General features: G+C 41.6%; 1 protein-coding gene across 1 annotated transcript in view; it reads right to left on the bottom strand.

The window, feature by feature from the left end:
* LOC140488569 (atrial natriuretic peptide receptor 1) overlaps positions 1-27876 on the bottom strand; it is a 79980-nt gene that overhangs the window by 45125 nt on the left and 6979 nt on the right. The window contains exons 4-10 of the mRNA XM_072588125.1: positions 20969-21101; positions 11782-11905; positions 10139-10243; positions 8348-8450; positions 5926-6065; positions 5742-5814; positions 4341-4479 (exon numbers count right to left, since the gene is read on the bottom strand). Coding sequence (XP_072444226.1) covers positions 4341-4479; positions 5742-5814; positions 5926-6065; positions 8348-8450; positions 10139-10243; positions 11782-11905; positions 20969-21101 — 817 coding nt within the window. The remainder of the gene's footprint in view (positions 1-4340; positions 4480-5741; positions 5815-5925; positions 6066-8347; positions 8451-10138; positions 10244-11781; positions 11906-20968; positions 21102-27876) is intronic.

Genomic DNA, 27876 nt, shown 5'->3' with positions numbered 1-27876 from the left:
ACTGAAACAAATAGATTCACATTGGGACATCTATTTATCGTAACACTGAGATGGGAGATGAAGAACAAAGGAAGGAATTGGATGGTGGGGGGTGGTTCTAGGTGTGTAAGGGTGAAAGTCTACAAATGCTGCAGCTGAACTGTCCGCAGGTGTTATATAAATCCCTGTTGTTCCATCTAAGTCATGCTGTACCTTACAACAACTTACATTTATATGTTTTTTTACACAGACAGAAACAGAGTTAAAGATTCAGGTCAATGATCTTCCCTCACAACTGCAACAAGTCAAAGATATAACAGGTATTGCCATCTGGACAATTAGGGATGGGCAATAATGTTGACCTAGCCAGCGATGCCCTCATCCTGTGAATGAACTAAACAAATACACAGACTAAAATAAGAGGAAAGAGGAGAAGGGAAGCAAATAAGAGAGATAAATTGACAAAGGAGATGACAATGCATTGCAACAAAAAGATAGGTGTCAGGAAGGTGGCATTTCAGCTTCATCAGAAACAACTGCCTTGCACATACAGACACACACACTACACAGACACACACTACACACTACACACACATGCACACACATTACACACACACTACACACACACACTACGCACACACACTACACACTACACACACAATACACACGCACACACTACACACGCTTTATTCCTGGTGAAGGGCTTTTGCCCGAAACGTTGATTTTGAAGCTCCTTGGATGCTGCCTGAACTGCTGTGCTCTTCCAGCACCACTAATCCAGAATCTGGTTTCCAGCATCTGCAGTCATTGTTTTTACCTCACACACACACTACCAACTACACATGCACACACACCCTACACACACACCACACACACACACTACACACACACACGGATGTACGGGTTCTGTTCTGAAATTGGTGAGTTCAACATTTTGACATAGCCTTGTAGACTCATCAAAATAGGAGGTGCTGTTCCTTGATTGAATGCTGAATTTCACCAAAACATGACAGGAGACCGAGTACAGAGAGGTCAGAATGACAGCAGGATGGAGAGTTAAAATAAGGCCCCATGCCCTCCCACTGCCATACCTTTTTCCAGGTGGTGTGAAAGTTGGCGCATAAACTGTTGATCAGGAACCTTACTGAGCCAGTTAAGGGGCCAAATGATGGCCTCTTCCTGACTCTGCTGGGACAAAGCTTGGCAGATTCCTTTTCTGCCACTTCTGGGGTGGGTGCTCATGTCCCACGCAGTGCCCCGAGGCTGCAGGGTAGTTAACTCTGGGACACCAGATTTCAGGGTGCTTGGTTGGGGGAGAGGGTGGTGGTGGTGGACACAGAAGAGGATGGGTGAGGAGGGGCAAAGTCAATCTTTGACTTGTACATGGGTCTGCTGTGCTTCAGACCTCATGCCGTAGGTAGACATCTTCTGTACAATCCTAGACCCAAATCTGTGATGTGCCAGGGTGTGTGAGCAGACATGAAGCTTGCAGAGACAGAGTAAACCTGGGAAAAGGTATATCCCAGAAAAGCTGGACCCGGGACCTGGGCTAAATACCAAATATAGAGAAGGATTTGGAATATCTGGGACATCTGGTCACTCTGCACAACTGTGATGACTACCACACTGGCAACAGTGTCAACTGCCCTCAGTGAGCCCTGGACCTCACTCACTTGACTTTGAGAGCACACATCCAAAGCTCCCTTCTTCTCCAGCTACAGCCAAGCAAAGATTTTTTTTTAAGATTAGATTAGATTACTTACAGTGTGGAAAAGGCCCTTCAGCCCAACAAGTCCACACCGACCCTCCAAAGACCAACCCACCCAGAACCATTCCCCTACATTTACCCCTTCACCTAATACTATGGGCAATTTAGAATGGCCAATTCACCTAACCTGCACATTTTTTTTGGACTGTGGGAGGAAACCGGAGCATCCGAAGGAAACCCACGCAGACGCAGGGAGAATGTGTAAACTCAACACAGACAGTTGCCAGAGGTGGAATTGAACCTGGGTCTCTGGCGCTGTGAGGCAGCAGTGCTAACCACTGTGCCACCATGCCGTCCCACTGTGCTGACAGCAGTTATGGGGTTGAGCCGCTGCTGGTAAGAAGGAGTCAATTGCTCACCAAAATGGTTATCATCACTTCCTGTATATAAAACAAATTCTTCCCAACATCCCCTCGTATCTCTTATCCAAAGCTGTCAACTTGTGCCCCCCATTAGCTCATAGGATCAACTTTTCTTTGTCTATTTTGCCTTAACCTGTCATAACCTTGTAAACCTCCCATCAAATCGCTTTTATTCCAGGGGAAACAATTCCAGTTTCTCCAACCTATCTTAGGAGTCATGGTGGGAGAAAGTTTGTGCAATACACAGGCACCAGATCAGACAGACAAATATCTCTATGATGGGCATTTTATTTAGATGTGAATATGTCTGTACACACCCGATTCACCATTGAGGTAGCAGAGCGTTATCTGTTAATGCTGTTACTATACAATTGTCTGATGCACAAGAAAGAAAGGTGTGATACTTACAAGGTTTTTGGTGATGAACTGTCAATATTAACTATCATTGCTTTGAATCAGGATTTAGTGAAAGCATAAATAAACAAAAGATCCCTGATGTTGTGTTTGTTCTTCAATGCTTCTCGACATACTGTGTGATGACAACTCAGTCCCCAAACCACTTTATAGAGACAACAATTGGCATTCATTCATTGATTTGTGAGAATTTCCCATGCTCTACTGGCAGCTTGTAGATAAAAATCCCATAAAATGTCCTGACCACAGGCCAGACCTCAAAGGACTTTGGATAGTTTTAATTTTTATTTCAGAATTTTTTAAAAAGAGGATTGATACAGCCCAAAATGGCTGTGGATGCAAATTAAGTGGCTGTTTGGAGAGACAGGGACCCACAAATTGTCACACCTAAAAATACAAAGGGAATTTCACCTAACAGTCTTTCAAAGAGAGAAGGGGCAAATCAATACACACTGATCTAAGATGTTGTGACAAGAAAGATAATGAGTGACTGATGACCTGTGCTCAACAGCAAGCCACTCATATTGGATTGTCTCAAACTAATGAATGACTTCTCCGGCCCTGAAAAGTCTGTTGAATGTTGTTAAATATCTTCAAGAAGATTAATTAATAGATTTTTAACACAAATATTTCTAAAAAAAATTTCAACCTCTAACTTACCTTCAGGTGTACACCCCAATATTTATTTTATACTATATAAATTTTATTTAACAGTGGCTTGATTACTAGCTTTTTAAATTCCTGCTGGGTTGTCTGTGAGAATGCTTTAATTGGATTGGCTGCTTGGATTGTGTGATTATACCATTAGTTACACATTGAGAATCTCCATTAAACTGTGCTCCATTTCCTATCTCATAAGAGAGTTCAAGTTATTACAACCAATATTATTCAATCTCTCTGCAAGGCTTCCTTTAGGATTAGCTGTGAGCTGTTTTGCTTTGTTGCTAACATAGAATTCAAACCAAAGATTTGCATTTCTATGGCACCTTTCATGGTGGTCATCACATTCCAAAGTACTGTGGCAAGCTGGAAGAACAGCACCTCATTTTCTACTTGGGGACCCTTCAAACTTCCAGACTAAATATTGAGTTCAATAACTTTAGGGCTTGAGCTCTCCATGTCCTTACTCCAACTGTTACTCTTATTTCTCTCTACAGATGCTGCCAGACCTGCTGACCAGCAATTTCCAATTTTGTTCCTAATTTACAGCATCCACAGTTCTTTTGGTTTTTACAAAAATAGCAAGAACAAGTATCAGATACAGGGACCATTTGGCCCATGGAACTGCTGTACCACTCAATAGGTTGATGACTGACCTGACTGTCGCCCTATCTGAAATACTTGCATGTCCCCATAGCCTTTGATCCTTTATCTATCAAAACTTTGTCTACCTCAGCCTTGCATACATTTAGTGACTCAATTTCCACTGTCCACTGGACAAGAGAGGTCCAGACACTTAAAGACCTTCTAAGAGAAGGAATTTCTCCTCCGTTCCAACTTAAATGGGATACCATTTAGTTTGAAACTGTGCCCCTCCACCAGATCTCCTCTCACCCAATTAGGTGAAGTACATGCAACAACTTGGTAAATACTACCAACACCCCTTCACAATCTTAGATGTTTTAAGAATATCATCTCTCATTCTTCTATACTCCCATGCGTATAGGGCAAAGTTGCTCAATATTTAATCTTAGCACAAGTCCCTTATCCCAGGAACGGTCTAGTGAATGTTTCCTGAACTACTTCTATTGTGTGTATATCCCTCCAAAAGGAAAAATGTGGACAGTACTTGCAATGGATTAGTATATTTCACTTACAATAAGCCTGTCTGTGTAAAGTGCTGTTTTCTGGATGCAGTGAGTGGTCCTGTACAAGAGCTCACTGTGGTGATACAGCTGGCATTGGAATCACTGGCTCCATTGGGAACACTACCCAAGCTGCCCATCATGGTATGATCTGCAGGAGAGTTCAGAAATGTCACATCAAAAAGATTGGTTTGCATTAGACACAAGACTTATAGATACTCAATTTTTTCCTGCTGAGCAGAACTTTGTTTAGTCAAGTAACTATGTAATTGGCCAGTGTCTGTTTAAGTAGCACCTTTCATGACGTCAATCTATTCCAAAGTTCTTTACAGCCAATCAAGTATTCCAAGTGTGGTCAGTTTTGTAATATAGGAAACAAGGTGTCCCATGTTTGCAGATGAAGCTCCCACAAACAGTAATTAAATAAAACTATCTGTTTAGGTGTTGGTAATAGGATAGCTGTTGACTAGGACATCAGGGATATTTCCTGTGTTCTTTATCGCAATTGTGCTGTGACGTACTTTACACCCATCAGAGAGGTCAGCAAGACTTTGGTTTATCATCCCAACCAACATGCATCACCTCCAATTTAACAACACAGGGGTATCAGCCAAGATTACGTACTCAGCACCTTCCAACGGGATTGGAACTGGTAACTTCCGGCTCAGAGCTGAACAACAGCTGATAGGACTATATGCTTTACTTTATATAGGTGTTGCTTAGTTTAGTCCTGCAAAGGTTTACATTTATACAGCATCTTTAATATAGTGGAACATCCCAAGGCACTTCAGAGGATCACCACACAATGTCTGACACCAAGACAAATTGAGGAGATAACATGAGGGAAAAAGAAAAGTTTAACCAAAGAGACAGATATTACAGAACGAGAGAGAAGCTGCCAGATAGTGAGGTTTTTTAGGAAGGATTTCTTAGGGCTAAGGCAGCTGAAAACACCAAGGTGAAATGATGTGGAAGAAGTCAGCAGTAAGAGGCTTCCGGGGCTGGAGAAAATTACAGAAACAATCTGGGGGCTAAATCATGAGGGATGCAAATTTATTTCAAACAGAGCCTCCTGTGGAATTATTTACACAGCACATTTGACTGGCAGCTTTACTTGTGCCAAGAAAATGTTATCTTAAGTTTTACGACTGGCTAATCATCAGATGTACTCAGAGAAAAACAATGTGTGCTCTGCAATATTAACATGGAATCACTGCAGGACAATGAGACAGCAATCAATCTAAGGCTACAAACAACAATCTACATATCCATACCTTCCTACATTGAATGGAGCATATATTCTGTGCAACTAGCATAGCCAATTCAAGCATAAATGCAACTAACACAAATGAATCTACTAATCAATTGATCAAGCCTGTATCCACAGCTAGCAACTCCACAGCAACAACGAACCTTGCTTAATTTGATTGAAGTCAATGATCCAGCTTTCATCCCACAACATCTTTTGCTTCTGATACTGAAACCACTGAGGTAACAAAAAAAGATGAGTAACTATTGCAATCAGTGAAGATCCATGAAGTATTTTGCTTTATGAAAAGGAATAGACAAACATGAATGGGACGAGAAGATGACCTACCACACCCGTGAGGATGAAGCCGACACATGCCAACGAGATGGGCAAACTGATGGCAATTTTGATGGTGGAGGTGCAGTCACCACAATCAGCTGGACACGTGGAGCATGTTTCATCCTTATCACAGTTATCATCTCCACACACTCAACACAAGAATAGGAAGATGTTATTAGTGCATTGTTACATCTCACAGTGCGCATCAATAGAAAAACATTACAGATAATTTACAAGAGAAATAAGTCATTTTGTCCAACTAATAAATGCTGCTGTTTATGGTTCAACAAATGTCCTGCCGCTCCTTTTTATCTCAACATTATAGAATGTATTTTTGTCCTTTTCTCCCTAAACATGTTTATCATGCTTCCCCTTAAACATAACTGTGCAATCCTCCACAACATTCTTATCATATTCTCCCCATTTTGGATAAAGCAGCTTCTCTTTAATTCCCAATTGAATTTATTGCAATTATTTTTTAATGCATATTCCAGCTCTTGTTCATACTTGACAACTCAGATCTCAGAGTAAAGCCTGGCTTAAAGAATCATAAATTTAATGTTTTGTACCTGGTTACCACAATGGTTAGATAGGGTCTTGGAGATGTACAGCATGAGGAAACAGACCCTTTGGTCCAACTCGTCCATGCCGACCAAATATCCTAAATAAATCTAGTCCCATTTGCCAGTATTTGGCCCATATCTAATTGTATCAGCCTCCACCACTTCCTCTGGCAGTTCATTTTATACACCCACCACCCTTTACATGAAAAATGTTGTCCCTTTAGGTTTCTTTTAAATCTTTCCCTTCTCACCGTAAACCTATGCCCTCTAGTTTTGGACTCACCCATCTCAGGGAAAAGACTGTGTCTATTTACCCTATCCATGCCCCTCATGAATTTATAAACCTCTGTAAGGTCATCCCTTAGCCACTGACGCTCCAGGGAAAATAGCCCCAGCTTATTCAGCCTCTCCCTATAGCTCAAACTCACCAATGCTGGCAACACCCTTGTAAATCTTTTCTGAACCTTTCAGGTTTCACAACATCTATCCTACAGCAGGAGAGCAGAATTGAATGGAGTATTCCAAAAGAGGCCAACCTAATGTCCTGTGCAGTCGCTACATGAAATCCCAACTTCTATACTCAATGCACTCACTGAACATATTCACACAAAACTGCCAAAATTCTTTATGAAAAGAACACAGGTTTGTTACACAACAGAAAAATAAACAAATCAATTTATGTTCATATATTAGTCAATACAAGGTCATGATTTAGATAGCAAACTTTTCCCCCCAGCAATATCATTTTCAAATACTGAATACCAGAGAAACACCACTCCAATCTTAGCTCTGTAATTTGTTGCTAAACCAAATCTTCCCAGTTTTTCTCCTTGGAGTGCTGAAGCAGTTTGTGATTTCTTTCCAGTTCACATGGCTTGGAGTCCTTTTCTGTTTCAACAGCCAAGAAGTTGTACAAACTCTTGAACTAATTGTGATCCTACAAATACAAACTACTCTGGTGCTATGACGATATGAACTCAATGTTGCAAACATTTGATCAATAAACTATGTGGTTATCCGACCAGACACTAAGTCATACGCTTTCTTGGAAATTATTATTCAGGTAAATTTTTCAAATCATCTTTTAGCCTTTTTAGAGAATAGTCACCTCCGCAGAACTAAAACCAAAACCCACCTGTTTCTATTTTAAAGATCCAAGTTTCCAAATGATAATTATAGACCTTGTTCACAATTTTGACACATTTGGCTATTCATGATTTATTATAAAGCTAGAAAATCATTAAGTGTGAACACTGCTCACAATTTCAATGGGAAGGATCTGCACAATTTTTTTTGGAATCAAAGTGGCTCATCGGAGAACCATAGTCACAAAGACTGTAGACACTTGAAAGATATTGCGTGTTTCTCAAACTCAAGAGTGTCTTGAAATGTTCTACCATCAATGAAATGCTTTCAGAAGTGTAGTTACTATTGGAATATAGGAAAAGGCAGGAGCTAATTTTACAAAGCAACATCCCAAAAAGAACAGTGCAAGAAGGACCAAATCGTCTATTCTTCCCATGAAGCTGGCTGAAGGATACGCATTGGCTGGGACTGTTCTTTGCAATAGTAACATGAGATATTCATGCCCACTCGAAAGGAGAGACAATGCTTTGTTTTTAAAAATGCCTCCTAAAGGTGGCACCTCGAAAGTGCAGTTCTTCCTTGGTTCGGTGGGGTCTTAAAGCTGTGCAAACCCAAAATCAGATTTGACTTTGACCTATAAACTTGAATCTCAATCCCTGCAGTTTACAAGCAAAAGGGGGTGCCTGTTATGATGACTTCACCCTTTCATTCCAAATAAAATTTTGCATGGCTCTTTTATTAGAATCACCTCTTGCAGTGATAGTGGTTTTAGACTGAATTACCTTTTGCAGGTAGTACCATGGTTTTAGCTTCCAGTGCAGCTTGCATTCGACCAACCTTGATGTGAGCTATTAGGGAAGTTACACCAAGATGGACAAGGACCACCTACATTCAGAAAGCACGAGAAATTAAAATCAGTGCAGTCTTAAACCAGTATACTAAGCTATACATTTAAAAATTATGTAGTTTCTAAAATATCTGGGTTGTCCCAATGCTATCAGCCACATAAAATTATATTCTCTTTCAAGGAGTAACAATTAAGAGAAGAACTTAACCAGAAAATGAGAGAAGATAAGCTTGAATAGTAATATTATTGCCAATGTCCTGAATGTGCAAATGTTGACTCCACTTTCCAATTTGCTCCCCTTATTCCCTGATTTTCTGAGAGACCATTTGTCACTCCCTAGATATCATATTGTTTCAAAATAGCCTGCAGATTATGCAACAAAGTATATAAGCACAAAGTAAGATGGGCCGGATGGACCATGGGATCAGAAGATGATACAGCACAGAGCAAGATCATTCAATCTATCACCTGTGCTTCTTCTTTGAAAAAGGTCCTAAATTGGCCCTAATCCCCATACACCTTCCCATGTGCCCTGAAAAGAGTTCCCTTTGAATCAGCCCAAAGAAGAAACTGAGCAAAAAAAAATTACCTTACCTCTGATCCTTGCATTAACTGTTTTTAATCTTTATTCCTTTAGCTACTGATCATCATAAGTGAGGAAATAAATCTCCTTCTTTAGTCTATCACAGCACATCATGATGCTGAAGACCTCAGTTATATCTCCTCTTAACCTTCACGGCTCAAATGAGAAGATCAGAAGGATATTATGAAACCTGAAAGGGTTCAGAAAGGATTTTCAAGGATGTTGCCAGGATTAGAGGATTTGAGCTATAGGGAGAGGTTGAATAGGCTGAGGCTGTTTTCCCTGGAGCTTCAGAGGCTGAGGGGTGATCTTATAGAGGTTTTTAAGACCATGAGAGGCATGGACAGGGTAAATAGACAAAGTATTTTCTCTGGGTTGAGGAGTCCAGAACTAGAGGGCATAGGTTTAGGGTAAGAAGGGAAAGATGTAAAAGGGACCTAAGGGGCAACCTTTTCATGCAGAGGGTGTTGCATGGATGGAATGAGTTGCCAGAGGAATCGGTGGAGGCTGATACAATTACAGTATTTAAAACACATCTAGATGGGTACATGAATAGGAAGGGTTTCGTGAAATATGGCCGGGGTGCTGGCAAATAGGACTAAATTAGGTTGGGATATCTGGTCAGCGTGGACAGATTAGATTACTTACAGTGTGGAAACAGGCCCTTCGGCCCAAAAAGTCCACATCGCCCCACCGAAGCGCAACCCACCCATACCCCTACATTTACCCCTTACCTAACACTACGGGCAATTTAGCGTGGTCAATTTACCTAACCTGCACATCTTTGGACTGTGGGAGAAAACCAGAGCATCCGGGGGAAACCCACGCACACATGGGGAGAACGTGCAAACTCCACACAGTCAGTCGCCTGAGGCGGGAATTGAACCGGGGTCTCTGGCACTGTGAAGCAGCAGTGCTAACCACTGTGCCACCGTGCCACCCACAGGTTGAACCGAAGAGACTGATTCTGTGCTGTACATCTCTCTGACTCTATGACTCTGATCCCATCATCTCCAGTCTGTTTGCAACAATGAAGTATCTCATCCTTGGTATCATTATAGCAAATTTCCTCTGCATCTTCCATAAGGCCAGGAGTCCTATTCATGTCTTCACTGTTCATACCTTCAGATGCTTCTGAGTTACCTTGGCAGTCCAATTGATTTGGCTCATTTTCCCTGCTGTAGATATGGTGTGGGTAACTATCTGACCATCATCAGGGATCCATGGTCCACAAATTCCTCCTTTCACCTTCATTGAAGAACAAAAACCTTAAGCTTCAGCACCAAACACTTATTTGATTTAATCAGCATGAATATACAGAGTGGTCTGTAATCTATTGACTACACCAGGGTTTTAAAAAAATGGTGGGTTGGGACCACAACTGGGGTTGGAAGCTGAAAATTTGGCATCCTATGCTCCAAAGTAGCAATGGCTCTGAGTTATAACAGCTGCCCTTCTGCTTGAACAGACAAGTCCCCACTTCCTTAGCATTATTAGCAGATAAGGTAACCATTCAACATATTGTGCATGCAGCGACGCATCAGTGAGCATCATCACCTATTGCCGATTTCCTGCTCTTTTCCTATACACTTGTATACTATTCCTATCCAAATAATTATCAAATGCCCTCTTGAAGACTCAGTTTAATGTATCTCCATCATCCTTCCAGGCAGTGCATTCCATACCCCAACCACTTGCTAAGTAGAAATGTTTTTTCTCACTTCACCCTCGCTTTGTTTTCTCTGTTCTTGTTTTTTTAAGAGCAGGAACAGCTTCTCCCTACCTCTAACCAGTCCACTTGTGGTTCTGTAAACCTCTATCAAATATCCTCCCAGCCTTCTTCGCTCCAAGGAGAAAAGTTCCACTGCTTCAGTTTTTCATAGCTGAAGTTTATCGTTACTGGAACCATTCTTGTAAATTGCTTCTGCACTGTCTCCAATGCATCCGCATCTTTCTTATAATGTGGTGCCTACAACTGTGCACAACATTCAAACTTGGATCTAACAAGTGTAAAAACACATCCTCACCCCTACTGATAAAACTGAGGACACTGTATGCTCTACAAACTGCTCTCTCCATTTGTCCTGCCACCTTAAATGATCTGTGCACATACACAGTACATCCAGGGCCCTTTGAAACTGCACCCCATTTGGAATTATACCTCTTATTTTCTATTTTGTTTCAAAATTTTTTCAACCAGATTGCATCACCTCACACTTCTCTGCGTTGAACCTCATCTACTCACTCCAGGTCTCACTGATGAGTAACAATATTCAAATGGAGTCACAGTAAGGGGAAGTTTGGCAAGCACTGTATTCAGTACAAAGAGAGGGAAGTGATAGTTTAATCATTGTGTGAAATCAGGTACATGTTGTCAAAGCTTTATGACCATAAAGGCATAAACTGTGCAAGAAAAGGGTACTAATTGCATGGTAACAACTTGACCAATTAAAGTCAACTTGCCAACCAATGCTCTTTTCTCTTGCAGTATGAATTGATCTTCCCTTTGAAATGTGGCATTCTTGTGTCTGTTGTGATGAATGTAAAATGAAAAGCTTTGGCAGCATGTCCCTTTTTCAGCTACTCTTAAGTTTTGTATTACCAAGACACAAGCGGCAACTTGTAGATAAAGCTGAAGAGGAGAGACAGCAGACTCGTGACATTAACTCTGGTTCTCTCCACACAGATGCTCTCTGACTTGCTGAGTTTCTCCAGCATTGCCTGTGTTTGTAATAATTTTTATCTCATACATTCATACCCAGAGTGGGCAGGCTGTGATCACTCACCATAAAATTGAGTGGGCAGGAGTGGATGTTGGCATGGTGCACACAGCAGTTGTCTTCATTGGCATTCTTCCAGTTCAAGGGACACTCCTTCTCCTCACAGAAAGCTTTGGCTTCTGTTGGGTTGCTAGAATTGACAAAATAGGCGAGTGATGTTATTAACAGAAGATAGGCAGATATTTTCTAAGTTTAACTGGGTAGCCTTTCACTAAAGCACAATTACATGATGCTTTACATTCAGTTTTAAAAGCAAACTCAGCAAAATTTTAATTTGCAAAATAAATGAAGATAGAATTGAATAAACTAAACTATTAACATAAAACACAGGCTTAAGGATTTCAGAACATGTGGCAAAAATACAATTGTATTAATCCCATAAACACTCGTTTACAGTTCTCAGATAAGGTAGAATTCCACTCTCTTTCACATCTATTGGAGTTCAAAGTTAAAAATCACACAGCATCAGGTTATAGTCCAACAGGTTATTTGGAAGCACTAGCTTTCGGAGTGCTGCCCCTTTATCAGGTGGTTGTGGAGTATAAGATCATAAGACACAGAATTTATAGTAAAAGTTTACAGTGTGATGTAACTGAAATGATATATTGAAAAAAGACCAGGATTGTTTGTTATGACTCTCATCATTTAGAATGACCATGTTGGTTTCAGTTCTTTCATATGTAAACCCCAGAACATTTTTTCAGGGTTACATTCTCGAGTGAACTTTAACAATTGGTGCCATGTCAGCTCAGATAACGCATTGAAGGAGTGATGTGCCCCGTGTGAGGCTGTCTGAGCCCCAATGTTCAGATTGATTCTTATTTCTAAAAAAGGGATATACAGAATCTTATGTGGATTGATGCAGTTTTTTAGCAAAACAAAATGTAATTCTGCAAGTACAAATTCAGCCCACAAACTGAAATGTGTGCGCGTGCATGTGGGTGTGGTGATGTATGGGCTGTGAGTATTTGTGAGAGAGTGTGTATGTGTGTGAGTGTTTCGGGGTATAAGACTGTGAGAGGGTGTGTGTGAATCTGGGGGGGGGGTGTATGTGTGAGTGTATGAGAGAGGATCTGCATGTGTGCGTGTGTGTGTCATAAGAACGGGATACAATGCTCAACTCATCAACTGCCAGTTCTGATGTGCCACAGCGAGAAACCAACAGTGTACCCTTTGTTGTCCAATACTTCCCAGGAGCTGAAAAGCTATACCATGTTCTTCGCAGCTTGAAACACATTACCGATGAGGATGAGCATTCACCATGACCTTCCCCACACCTCCACTTCTCATCTTTAAGCAACCACCAAACCTCAAACAGATCATTATTCACGGCAAACTGACTGGCCTTCAGGACAACACCATACCACCTTGTCATGGCAGATGCTGCAAAATATGTTAGAATTATGACATGGATACCACCTTTATACATGGGGGCACCACTCACCATGTAAGCGGCAAGTACTCATGTGACTTGGCAAATGTTGTCTATCTCATACGCTACAGGCAAGGATGTGCAGAGGCATGGTACATTGACAAGACCGAGCAGAGGGTACTGCAACAGATGAATGGACACCATACAACAATCATCAGGCAGAAATGTTCCCTCCCCATCAAAGAACACTTCAGCGGTCCGGGACATTCGACCTCGGACCTTCAGGTGACTGTCCTTCAAGGCGGACTTTGGGACAGGCAACAACGCAAAGTGACTGAGCAGAGGCTGATAGCTAAGTTTGGTACCCATTGGGATGGTCTCAACCAGGACCTTGGGTTCATGTCACATGACAGGTGACCCGACTACACTAAACACACACCCACATAGACTCATACACAAGCTCTCTCATATGCTCACACATAAACACCCCCCACCCCCCCACATTCACACCCACACACGCAGCCTTTCACAGACTTATACCCCTTTACACTCATACACATACATGTGGGGTGAATTTGTACTTGCAGAATTATGTTTTATTTTGCTCAAAACCTGCATGAATCCATGAAAGATTCTGTAAATCCTTTTTTTTAAGAAATAGAATCAGTCTGGACATTGGGACACAGACAGACAGACTTTAACCTCACACTTGCAATGTATTTTCTGAGCTGACATGGCAAGTATAGTTCACTTGAGAATGCAACTTGAAAAAAAGTTCTGGGGTTTACATAAGAAAGAACTGAAACCAACATGGTCATTCTAAAAGATGAGAGTCATAACAAACAATCCAAGTCTTTTTCAATATATTATTTCAGTTGCATCACACTGTAATATTTTGTTTTAAATTCTGTATCTTATGATCATATACTCCACAACCACTTGATGAAGGGGCTCCAAAAGCTAGTGCTTCCAAATAAACCTGCTGGACTATAATCTGGTATTGTGCGATTTTTAGCTTTGTACACCCCAATCCAACACTGGCACCTCCACATCGTGACATCTATTGGAGTTAATGTAAGTTTAGCTTCACTTTGCCATTTTAAAAATCTGATAGGTTCATTCCTGGAGTTGTCACCCGACTGAGCTTAGACTTTCTCAGTTCCAAATACTGTCTTCAGGGTTGCAATCAAATATTATTTCACTATTTGAAGTTATTTTACTACTCTCAATGCAATATCTCCATTTAACAAGCCATTCTTTAATCCAACTGTATAATGAGACTGGTTTGTAACCTCCATGTATGCCTCCAATTAATATTTTTCCTTTCATTAACCCCTTGGACGACAATTATCATCAGACAGCATCAGTGACTGACTTGTTCCAGTGTTTCTCAATATATTTATTGGTTGACCTCCTTGATTTGAAGCATGAGAAATACCTCCTGTTTGAGATAATACTCCTAACCACCCACTCTTTAAGATGATTTGGAGATGCTGGTGTTGGACTGGGGTGCACAAAGTTAAAAATCACACCATACCAGGTTATAGTCCAACAGGTTTCTTTGGAAACACTAGCTTTTGCAGTGCTGCTCCTTCATCAGGATATTGTGGCCACAACCACCTGATGAAGGGGCAGCGCTTCGAAAGCTTGTGCTTCTAAACAAACCTGTTGGACTATAACCTGGTGTTGTGTGATTTTTAACTCTTTAAGAGGTACTCTATATTTCTGCTTTTCCTATTAAAATGGAACCTTACCATTCTTCACATTGTATTCCATTTTACCCACTGACTTAGCCTCTCAAAAAGTCTTTGCAAGTTTCACACCCACCTCGTTTTGTGTCATCTGTGAATGATAAAATATTACTCTATTCTCTGTTTGCTTTCCATTAAACCTTCTCAATCTATGTTAGCATAATCTCCCAATCCCACAAACTCTGATTTTGTTCACTAACCTATTGTGGGACATCATCCAAAACTTTTGAAAAATGTAAACAGTCAGATCGACCAGTTCTTCCTTATATATACTACAAATTACTTCCTCAAAAAAAATCCAACAGGCAAGTCAGGAATCCATGTTGACTCCACCTAATTTTATTGGTATTTCCAACGTATTCATTGTTGAGTCTAGCATTTTCCTTCCTCCTGATGCTGTGCTAACAGGTCTATATTTCCCAGTTTTCCCTCTACCTCCTTTCTTGAATAACGTTGTTGTGTGCACCACTTCAGCAGGGTCCATTTCAGAGTCAATATAATTTTAAAAGATGACCACCAATGCATCTATTATTTCTACATCCACCTCTTTTAACACATTCAGATATGAAGGCTTTTACCATGCATTTTAATACACTCACTAGTTTACACTCACATTCTATTTCTCTGCTTTAGCCTTTTTCTTGATCCCCCTTTGTAACTCTCTTGTAAAGGTTTAAAAATGTTAGTTGCTTTTGTCATTTAATCTGAAACATTTAAGTGAATTTGTTGTTTAAGTTGATTTTAACATCTGAAGATTTTTTTCAGGCCTTGACAAGGAAGCTCCCTACTGAGAGAACCTGTAGCAGTTAGTTAATTAATTAATTAGAGGGCTGTCCTAAATTTGTCTTTGAACAATAGCGGGGCAGAGCTGATTTATCTAAGTCACAAGCACTATCAATAACGGGTCAGTAAAGTGACACTACCACAGAGCAGGTGGCACAGAATGAAAAGCTTAAGAGTTTGCTCGGATTAGGAGTGTGGTGAAGTCGTAAAAGGAGGTATGCCTTTGTTTCTCCTGATGTTTTCAGAACATAGCACCTACTGCTGGGAGCCAGTGAAAGTCAGTCTTGAGTGAAAAACAAGTGTGGTAGCATAGGAGTCTGGTAAGCTCTTATGAACGATAAGTGATCAGTATAAAGGGTTGTGTAAATAGGTTGTTTAGGAACCATAGGTCTATCAATAAAAAGCACTGAAAATGTTACCTGTTTAATGAAGGCACATATAACTTTTAGTTGTAGGTGGCATCAGCATTTAATAGGTAGAATCAAATAAAGGTGAAGAATAGCAATGACTGATTGTACTAATCAGGACAGACAAAGCTGAGATGGGTCTGTGTGTTGCAGCCGAGGTATGGGGAAGCTTCTGGACCTGAAAGTGAATCAGCACAAACACACCGTAGCAAATGAGTAAAGCTCAGGTTGTTGAATTGGAGGTTGAGTTGAAGACATTGTGACGCATCATGGTTGGTGAGAGATACCTGGTCACTAAGTTCTGCAAGGCAGTCGTGCTCCTTAAAACAGATCTGCTGATACCATCTTTCACAATCCAGAGATTGTGACCACAAGTGAGGCAGGTAAGGGGCTGGAGAATACCTTGCTATGAGAACCTCAGCCCTTGCAATAATGTAACAAGTTTGACGTGCTCACCTGTGTGGACGAGAGCAAAGCCTTATGTGGGGAGGAGGAGTGGAATGACTGGGGCAGCTTGATTCAACCGAGGGTAGAAAAGGTGACTGTAGTAGTGATGGGATAATATTGCGAGAGGAATGGACACTGCTCTCTGCAGTTGAGATGGCTATGTTAGTGACAAGATTTAGAACATCTGCTCAGGAATGGACAGGAATTTGAAGTGGAGTAGTCCATGTACGTACCAACAACATAGGTAGAACTAGGAAAGAGGTTCTGCTTAGATAGTTCGAGGTATTAGGCAAAAGAAAATCAAGAACAAAACGCTAGGGATAATCTATGGATTGTTACATGAGACATATGCCAATTCAAACAACCATGATAAATATGTTAAAGGTGATTTCCTTTTCATAAAACTATGCTGACACTTTCCAGTTGCCTTGCATTGTTATAAGATTAATTTTAACACTTTCCCCACAGCAAATGTCAAGGTAACAGACATAGTTTCCTGCTTTTTTTTCCAAATAGAGGACATTTATATGTGATTTTCCATTCAGATAGAAACTTTCCAGGGTTTAGGAATTTTTGAAAATTAACACCATTATTATCTCATTAGATACCACTTTTAAGATTTCACGATGATGTCAGTCCCCAGAACTCCATTAGTTTGCTGGGTTCTGCTTTCCTAGCAATTATAATTTCAACAAGTTTCTTTCTTCTTTCCATTTCCTGATTTACAGCTATTTCTGGGATTTTCTTTGTCCTGAAGATGAACACAAAATACTTGCTCACCTCATTCACCGTTTCCCTATTTCCTACAATTATCACCCCATTCTCACTCCTAGAGGGCCAGCATTTACTTAACTTTCTGGGTTAAATAGGTATAGGTCAAGTTGTCATAGTCCCAGAGGGTTGCTCTCTCAGTACAGAGAGAGATGACTGGTGGTGAGTTTAATCTGTGGGTCATCACACTGTTAGTGAGGGGCTAAGTTGAGAAAGCAAGGCCTTCATGGTGACCTCAACTGGTTCAAGAAATGAATTCTGTTATTAGAGAAGCCAGCCATTTAGCTAACCAGCCAAACAAACACTCATTGCCTCAGGAGGTAGTGGAGGCAGATTCAGTGAATTTTGTTTTAAGGTAGAGTTAGATCAATTTTTGTTAGACAGCATAATTAAAGTTTGTCAGGGCTAGGTGGGAATGTGGAATTTGAAAGACAAATATATCAGCCATGATCTTTTAGAAGAATAAAACAAATGACCTACTCCTGCACCAAATACATGTTCTCATATGTAATGACAACGACTTACTTTTAGATCATGCCTTTAACATAGCCACAAGAGCAAATAGGATGAGTGGGTTTTAAGGAGCATCTTAAAGGAGAGAAGGGTAAGGAAATTTAAGAGGGAAATTCCGGAGTCAAGGGCCTCGCCAGCTGAAGACCCCTCTCACCCTAAACCTATGCTCTCTAGTTCTGGACTCCCCCAACCCAGGGAAAGGACCTTCTCTATTTACCCTATCCATGCCCCTCATGATTTTATAAACCTTTATAAGGTCACCTCTCCGCCTCCAATGCTCCAGGGAAAACAGCCCCAGACTATTCGGCCTCTCCCTATAGCTGAAATCCTCCAAATACCTTGTAAATCTTCTCTGAACCATTTCAAGTTTTACAACGTCCTTCCTATGGGAGGGAAAACAGAATTGCACACAATATTCCAAAAGTGGTGTAACCAATAAGCTGGACAGCCACAACATGACCTCCCAAGCCCTATACTCATTGCTCTGACCAATAAAAGGACACCAAATGCCTTCTTCAATATCCTATCTACCTGAGATTCCATTTTCAAGAATTTGCTTTCTGTCCCTTATGACTAACTTTAAAGGAGAATTAATGAAGGATATTGACAGCTGACATTAAAAGAGGATTACTGTACTGACACACACTGTCCTCCTTTCCAAACAAAATATATCCCCAAATTTGAGATTCCCTCACAAAGAACCATAATAATCATTACTAACTCAACAAGATGGCACCCTCAATGTAATCTATTTATTTAGTGTCACTGATTTATTTGGCTCAGTAGATAACGCTCTCATCCCTGTGTTTGGGGATTGTGAATTAAAAGTCACGCTCTTGGATTTAAGAGCAACTCTTAAGGCTGACACACTCAGTGCAGTTCTGGGAGAGTGCTAGACTATCAGAAGCTCAGTCTGCCCTCTCAGATTTATAAAAGAGATTAGATTACTTACAGTGTGGAAACAGGCCCTTCGGCCCAACAAGTCCACACCGACCCGCCACCCACCCATACCCCTACATTTACCCCTTACCTAACACTATGGGCAATTTAGCATGGCCAATTCACCTGACCTGCACATTTTTGGACTGTGGGAGGAAACCAGAGCACCCGGAGGAAACCCACGCAGACACGGGGAGAATGTGCAAACTCCACACAGTCAGTCGCCTGAGGCGGGAATTGAACCCAGGTCTCTGGTGCTGTAAGGCAGCAGTGCTAACCACTGTGCCACCGTGCCGCCCTATGGCACTATTTCAAAGAACATCAGGGAACTATCTGTAGTGTCCTGGATAATACATATCCCTCAAACAACATCAGCAAAAAGGAAAAGTGTTACCTGGTGATGATCACTGAGCTGCATGTGTGTAAACTGGCTGCCATGATTGTCCTGTGACTGTAGTGATTGGAACCAGGTCGACCTCATTGACTATGAGGTCATTAGCCCTGGCTAACAACCCCAATCAATCAGGAAAATTCTGGCTGACCATATAACCAGGGGACTTGCACCCAGGTATCCCTCTCTAATTTTAGGGAGAGGTGGCACTGCAGCAGTGGAGTGCTTTATTTCCCCCTTTAATTCTAGTTTGATTTAATCCCTGCACCCCCTTTTACCATTTTCACATAAGCATAGCTCACTCTTGGCTTTGTTTGTCACTGGTTCATTGGCTACATGGTTGTCTTTTCTCATGGTGGAATGTTAATAAAGTTATTTTCACTTGGTGTTTTCACTGTATCTTGTACCTACACAAACACACACACAAATATAAGCACTACTGCTGTATAGGGAGTGTAGGGAGTAGTGTAGGGAGGCAGTAGTGTAGGGAGGAAGGAAAAGAAAAAAAATATAACCAGGGTATTCAGGCCTAGAAGTTCCTGGAAAAGGAGCACACAGCATCCACCAATACTCTCGATCTTTTTGGGGAGAGGTGGGAACGACGGGGAGTGGACTGTTTAATTCCCCGTCCAACTCTGTCTTGATTTAATCCCTACCTTCCCCTTTCACCTTTGGTTTCATGTAAGCATTGCTCACTCCAGGCTTTGCTTGTCACTAGTTCCTTGGCCACATTGGTCCTTTTCCTGGTGATGGAGTATTAATAAAGTCATGAGCAAAACTAATGTAGTGTACAAAATCCCATGCAAAGACTGCACAAAACACTACATCGGACAAACAGGAAGACAGTTAACGATCCGTATACACTAACACCAACTAGCCACGAAAGGACACGACCAGCTATCCTTAGTAGCCACACACACAGACGACAAGCAACATGAATTCGACTGGGACAGCACTACCATTATAGGGCAAGTCAAACAGAGAACAGCCAGGGAATTCCTAGAGGCATGGCACTCATCCACAGACTCTATCAACAAACACATCGACCTGGACCCAATATACCGGCCACTACAGCGGACAGCTCGAACTGACAACCGGAAGCGGCAGAGACAGGCCACTTTAAATGCCAGAAGCGCTTCACAGGAGGCTCCCAAGCACTGAGGATGTCACCTAGGCAGGGGACGAAACATTTGCAAGACAAATTCCCAGCTCGGCGAACAGAACCACAACAAAGTTATTTACACTTGGTGTTTTCACTGTGTGTTGAACCTGCACACACAACAACAAAATATAACCAGGAGATTAGAATGTCCTCAGTTCAGGCAACTGACTCTGAGCTGGCTGGCTAGCTCCAGCCTGTGTACTGTATATAAGTAAATAATTGGTGACTTCGTGATGGAACGCTGGCCTCTGTGCAGTTATTTCATTTACAACAGTGGCTACATTTTAATTTTTTATGAGCTAATAGTGCAGTTAGAAAAACTCAAATGGCAGAGATGAAGGGTAGCCAAGTACCTCTGAGAGGAGATTTTAACTCTTTAGGAAGTCATTTTTCGGAAACCAATGGGAGCACAAAACAGACATTTTTTTCATGTCCTTGCTGAAACACAAAGTTCTTCACCCCACTTGAACACTCAACAGCATAAAATCAGTTACCGTGGAAACAATTAAGTTCTTGGAGGTGGGGTGGGATACACTTAGAAAGGTAGAAGGTGATAGAGAATTGGCACAATGTCGACAAGTTTGCAAGTTAGTGCAGTCAGTGGACGTACACCTTCCATGTCAACACAGAAAACTGTCACACAAAAGCAGTACTCACCTGTGTAACAGAATGTTATTTGCCACCGCCCAGTGATAAAAATGATCTGTTACAGTTACTGCATAGGTCACATTAAATTCTTCACCACTAAGAACCTTCTCTGAGGGTCTCTGCACCCACGCCATTTCCAGACCTGCAGAAGGGAGTTATTGTTAAACAAACAGTTCTATTAATTTGATGAGAGCTGGAAAAAGAATGCAAGTAGACTATAAAACTGCAAATCCTCTCCTTTATAAAACTCAAATATTATGCAAATGATTGAGAACTTAAATGAACTCAAACTTGATAACATATGATCTATGGGCTTCAACACAAAATGCAGCAATGGAAATTTAACTTTAATTCTGTAAATTAAGAAAATGTACATTCTGCAACTTGTAACTAAAAGCTGAAAAGATTACAACAATACATTCTTTCATACTCTATTTGAGATTTATACTGTATCTAAGTTATGAATTATGGTTACTTGATTATTTATATTTTAATACAATCCAGCATCTACATCACTTTGACTATTCCTTCCATACTTTACTTGTGGTCAGGATTCAGAAGCTCCAAATGTCCAACATGCGTGTTTGGGAATAAACCATAAGGAGATAAACCTTTTATGGCAAATAATTCCCTGCTGAAATGGCTTTTTCTTTCCTTCTTATATTAACTTTATCACATTGCTATGGTGGCTCAATGGCTAGCACTGCTGCCTTACAGTACCAGGAACCTGGGTTTGATTCCAGCCTCAGGTGGCTGTCTGTGTGGAGTTTGCACATTCTCCCTGTGTCTGTGTGGGTTTCCTCCCACAATCCAAAGATGTGTAGGTTAGGTGGATTGGCTATGCTAAATTGCCCATATTGTGCAGGCTAGGTGGATTGGCCATGGGAAGTGGGAGGTTTGGGTCTGGATGGAATGCTCTTCAGAGCATAGGTGTGACTTGATGGGCCAAATGGCCTACTTCCACAATGTAGTGATTTTACGATCAGTTGAACTGCGCTTTTGCATAATAAACCAGCAATTGTAAATCAGAACTAATATATGGGTTTCTAAGATGGGACCAGGAAGTTCATAAAATTTAAATCTTTCAACTTAGCCACAGCTAGTTTATTATAAAACATAAGTGATTCATCAACTAACAGCAAGGTGAAATAATAAAATATTCAATGGCAATGGACATGTGAAAACTTTTTCATGCAGCAAATGGCTTTGAGCCTGTTGGGAGTGAGTTGAATTGAGGAATTAAGGGAGAGTTGGATTTACTCTCTGTAAAGGAGGAAGCTGGGTGAATGGTGCTTGTTCATTTGCCCCCTCAGGGATCTAACACACTCCTGAAGTAGCTATACTGTACAGGACATTGATTAGGCCACTTTTGGAATATTATGAGCAATTCTGGTCTCCCTCCTATTGGAAGGATGTTGTGAAACTTGGTTGGAAATCACACAATGTCAGATAGTAGTCCAGCGGGTTTATTTGGAGGCACTAGCTTTAGAGGTGCTACCCCCTTCGGGACGGGTGCTTTCAGGTAAATCTGTTGGACTATGGCCTGGTGTTGTGTGACTTTTAAACTTTGTCCACCCCAGTCTAACAGCAGCACCTCCAAAAGTTGTGAAATTTGAAAGGGTTCAGAAAAGCTTGGCAAGGATGTTGTCGGGATTGGAGGTTTTGAGCTATAGAGAGAGCTGGGGCTATTTTCCCAGGAGCATCGGAGGGGTGACCTTGTAAAGGTTTATGAAGTCATGAGTGACATGGATAGGGTAAATAGACAAGATCTTTTCCCTCAGTTGAGGGAGTCCAGATCTAGAGAGCATGGGTTTATGGTGAGAGGGGAAGGGACCTAATAGGGAACCTCTTCATACAGACGGTGGTACATGTATGGAATGAGCTGCCAGAGGAAGTGGTGGACGCTTGTACAATTACAACCTTTAAAAGGCATCTGGATGGGTATATGAATTGCAGGGGTTTGGAGGGTGTGGGCCAAATGCTGGCAAATGGGACTAGATTAGTTTAAGATATCTGGACAGCGTGGAGCTGAACTAAAGGGTCTGTTTCCATGCTGTACATCTCTATGACTCTATCATCCTAATCATTCTAACCCACTATAGATTATATCTTAAATTATTTTCAGATAAGAGTCAAATAATGAAAGAATGAAGATTTTCAATGTTTTGGAGGAAAGAGAGCTGTTTTCGGTTTGTCGGAAAATTATTCCAACTGACAAACACTGACCAAATACTTAACTGCACCAGCAACCATCCCAACACACACAAACGAAACTGTATCAGAACACTATTCCAATGAGCCACCTCACACTACAGCACAGATGAACTTCGGAAAACAGAGGAGAACCACCTATACAATGTATTCAAGAAGAATGGATACTCAAAAAATACAGTGCGCAGGTTCCTCAAGAACAAACCACGACAAGCAGACCAAACACAACCAGAAACCTTAACCACCTTACCATACATCAAAGAAGTTTCAGAAATGACAGCCAGACTACTAAGACCCCTCGGAATCCTAGTAGCACACAAACCCACCAACACTCTCAAACAAAAACTAACAAACTTAAAAGACCCAGTACATTCCATGGACAAAACCAATGTCATCTACAAAATTCTATGCAAGGGCTGCCACAAACACTACATAGGACAAACAGGAAGAAGGTTAGCCACCAGGTACACGAACACCAGCTAGCCACAAAAAGACACGACCCGCGCTCCCTCGTAGCCCTACACACCGATGAAAAAAAGCCACCATTTTGATTGGGACAACACATCTATCCTGGGACAGGTTAAGCAAAGGCATGCCAGAGAATTCCTAGAGGTCTGGCACTCCAACCACAACGCCATAAACAAACACACAGATCTAGATGCCATCCATCAACCCCTCAGAAAACAAACAGGAAATGACATCACCACAAACCCCAGGAACCCCATCCAGGAGAAAGATATAAATAGAAAGCAGGAGACAACAGCTTCGCTTCACTTGGAGGTCACCACTGATGATGTTACCTAGCCAGGTAATGAAACATCTGGATATCAAATCTACAGCTCAGCGAGCAAACCTACACCCTAAATCTCAACCTGAGCTACAAACCTTCACAAACCTTGCAAATGATTATGGAAAATGAAGAGATGGGAGACATTGACCAATGTGGTACATTTGTTTTCACAGTAGAAAACACAAATCACACAGCAAAAATAAAGAGTAACCAAAGGCTAATAAGAGTGAGAAACTTAATTGTCATATGAACAGAGGAAAAAGTATCATAGATACCTCAGGAACTAAAAGCCAAGGAATCCCTTGGATCTGTATGCCTACACCTTAGGGTTCGAAAAGAGTTGTTGCAGAGATAGCAGAGGTGCTGGTTATGATTTTCCAAATTCCCCAGAACTCTTAAATAGTGCTAGGGCATTGCAAGTTAACGAACGTAAAACCGCTCTTCAGCGAAGGAAGTTCGGGGGTGGGGTGGGGGGTGGCAGGGATGTGTAAGAGAAACCAAGGAACCTCAGGGCAGTTGACCTGACATCTTTCATTGGGAAAATGGTGCAACCGATCACTTAAATAACTTTAACAATTCACTTGGGAAAATCATAGCATGATCAGACACAATCAATATTGTTTTATGAAGAGGTAAGTAAGTTTGATTTTTCTTCATAGTTTCTCCTCTTGCCTGAGGTTAGGTGATCCTCAGCTTAACACACCACCTCGCCCTAATGAGCAAGCAACCCTATGATCTGACAGAACTCGAGCTGGTTTAGCTTTACTTCTCTGAATCATAGAATCCCTAGAGTGTGGAAGCAGGCCATCTGGCCCATTGAGTCCACACCGAACCACCGACCTTAACCCCCCAGACCCACCCTATCCCTGTAACCCTGCATTTCCTATGGCTAACCTACCTAGACTGCACATCCCTGGATACTATGGGTAATTTAGCATGGCCAGTCCAACTAACCTGCACATCTTTGGATTGTGGGAGGAAACTGGAGCACCCAAAGGAAACCCATTGCAGAGATAGGGAGAATGCAAACTCCATGCAGACTAATTTATTAGAATTTTGAGAGGATGTAAAGGCAGACTGGTAGACAGATATCAGAATTCTATGCCTCCCTAGGATTGGACCGGCACTAGTTGGGGTTATATAAATGAGCGTGGCCTGATAGGAGAGTGAAGTTCATCACCAACTCACCATTGGTAGCTTTCCATCAGTGGCAGGGGAAGTGTCAGGTGACCAATGGTTACTTACCTGCTTTCTCATGCTATTAGCAGTATTTTACCAGTGGTTGGTGCAGTATCTGGTGAGGCTGCCTGTCTAATATGCCCACCCCATTATTATATGGATCGGCTTTCTGCCTAATGAAGGCTGCCTTTTCCACACACCCCCTTTCTCTCTCTCTCTCTCTCTCTCTCTCACACACACACACACACACACACACACACACAGAGTATGTGCACTTCTACAGACTCAGGACTCATGGTTGAGGTGGCGGAATGAAGATTGACTCTCTTTCAGTTACTGTATATCTTTTTATTCTTAAACTATTCAAAATGGTGTCAGATTATGGCAACAGTCAAAACGTTTCATGTATTTTACAGTGAATAATGCTGGAAAATACAAAGTGACTACAAATCATTCAATTCAGGGCAACACAGTTGCTCAGTGGTTAGCATTGCTATCTCATAATGCCAGGATCCTGGGTTCGATTCCACTCTCAGGTGACTGTCTGTGTGGAATTTGCACATTCTCCTGTGGCTGTTTAGGTTTCCTCTGAGTGCTCTGGTCTCCTCCTACGGTCCAAAGATTGGGTGGATTGGCCATGCCAAATTGCCCACTGTGTGCAAGGATGTGAGGATAGATGATTTAGCCTAGTAACAGGCATAGAGTTGGGGAATGGGTCTGGATGGAATACTTTTCAGAAGGTTGGCGTGGACTTGATGGGCCAAATACACTTGTTTCGACACTGTAGGGATTCTGTCCCAAGAATTCAATTCAAATCATCTACAGAGGGTTGTGGATACTCAATTGTGGAGTATATTTAGGGCTGGAATAGACCATCTTTCAGGGTTGGATGGTTATTGGAAGCAGGTGGGAAAGTGAAGTTGAGATAGAAGGTCAACCATGATGGTACTGAATGATGGAGCAGGCTTGAGGGGAGGACGTTTCTATTGCTGCACCTAAGTCTGATATTATCATGTTCTATGTATAATCAGACAAAAGGCCTTCTTTTGTGCTGTAGGATTCAATGATTTGAAGGTTTGGGACCTAATTTATTTGATGCAAAGTCATGGAGATCTGGCAATCTCTTCCCATACCAAAAAGATTGATTGAATCCATTCTGTCCCAGGACCAATCATGAGAATGGTTTGTATAGTGCAGGCTTGTATTGCCTGGAACATAAAAGATTGAGGTGTGATCCATTGAGCTTCTGGGGAACCCAGAACAAATGAACACCATTTTAAAACATAAACCTAGCCCATTTCAACACATTGTAGACGGGCAGGAGGCTGGAAGAACACAGCAGGCCCTGCAGCATCAGGAGGTGGAGAAGTTGATGTTTCGGGTTTAACCCTTCTGCACCCGAAACATCAACTTCTCCACTTCCTAAAGCTGCCGGGCCGGCTGTGTTCTTCCAGCCTATTGCTTATCTACCTTGGATTCCAGCATCTGCAGTTATTTTTGTCTCATTTCAACACCATGTTAAGATGATCCCCTCCGCACATGAGGTAAGGGAAATCTGGAACTCTCACCCTCCCTGTGTGGCTGAGAGCTAATGGAAAATTCCATTCCAGATAAGTGGATTTTTGTTAGGCAAGAATATTAAAGGCAGTTCCATGGAGCTTAAAATACAGAACAATTTAAATCCTACAAATTGTAGTAATAGCTTGATGAGCAGAATGGTCTACTCCTTTCAATGTTTCTTACAATTGAAAAATTAGAAGTGACCTCTTTGGAAAAAGACAGGGACAACTGGTCAGCAGATTGTCCTACACCCTGTTATTGTTGGAGGCAGACACTATTTCATACTAACAGCGATGTGTCCAGTTTTGCCAGTCAGTTCCCATATTGAGATACAAAATCAGAAATTGCTGGAAAAAAACTCAGCAGGTTCAGCAGCATCTATGAAGAGAAAACAACGTTAACATTTATGGTCCAGTGACCTGAGGGGGCCTGAGCACTTTCTCCTATGTCCTTACCTCAGTCTCCTCACACCAGGCCCTGTCATCACATGGGCTACTACCATTAACAACCCATTGTCAGCTGTTCATTCTCCGAGGCTCACCTTTACCCAGTCCTTTGTCTGCCCAAGTGTTTTTCTGTTTTTCGCTCCATCTCCACCTATCGTTTCATCGCCTCAACCAAATCCGTCCCCCTTCAGCATATTATACCAAACCTTTTTCCAGTTAAGGGTCAGTGGACCCGAAACGTTAATTCTGCTTTCTCTCTATAGATGCTGCCAGATCTACTGAGCTTTTCCCACTGATTTCGATTTTCTAGTATACCGCAGTTTTTATTTCTTTGTCTGGGGATGTTTGTTCCTCTATTGATGCCGCCCTTTAACCTCACTAAATGATTGTAGCCAGGACTGGGCTGGTGTGTTAAGACTCAATGATAAACCATTGTCCGTTTTTCAGAGCCGCTGCTCTCATCGAGGGCAGATTAAAGCTCAGTGTTACAAACCTCTTCAAATCCATTTCTGCAACAGCTTCTCTGCTGAATGTTGCTCCACTGCCCCCCCCCCCCCGCCCACCCCGCTCAATGTTCTGTCCATCCAAAACTATATCTTTAACATCAATTGCAAACAAACAGCTACCGATACAACTGTGAACGGGAGGCAAGTCAAACAGAAGTGAATTGTGCCACTTCGTTTAAAATACTTCCCCACTTCGGGCCGAATGGTTTCTTCCCACGCCATCTC

The sequence above is a fragment of the Chiloscyllium punctatum genome, chromosome 2 (genome assembly GCF_047496795.1).
Source record: "Chiloscyllium punctatum isolate Juve2018m chromosome 2, sChiPun1.3, whole genome shotgun sequence".
NCBI lineage: Eukaryota > Metazoa > Chordata > Chondrichthyes > Orectolobiformes > Hemiscylliidae > Chiloscyllium > Chiloscyllium punctatum.
This window is presented reverse-complemented; position numbering and strand designations above follow the sequence as displayed.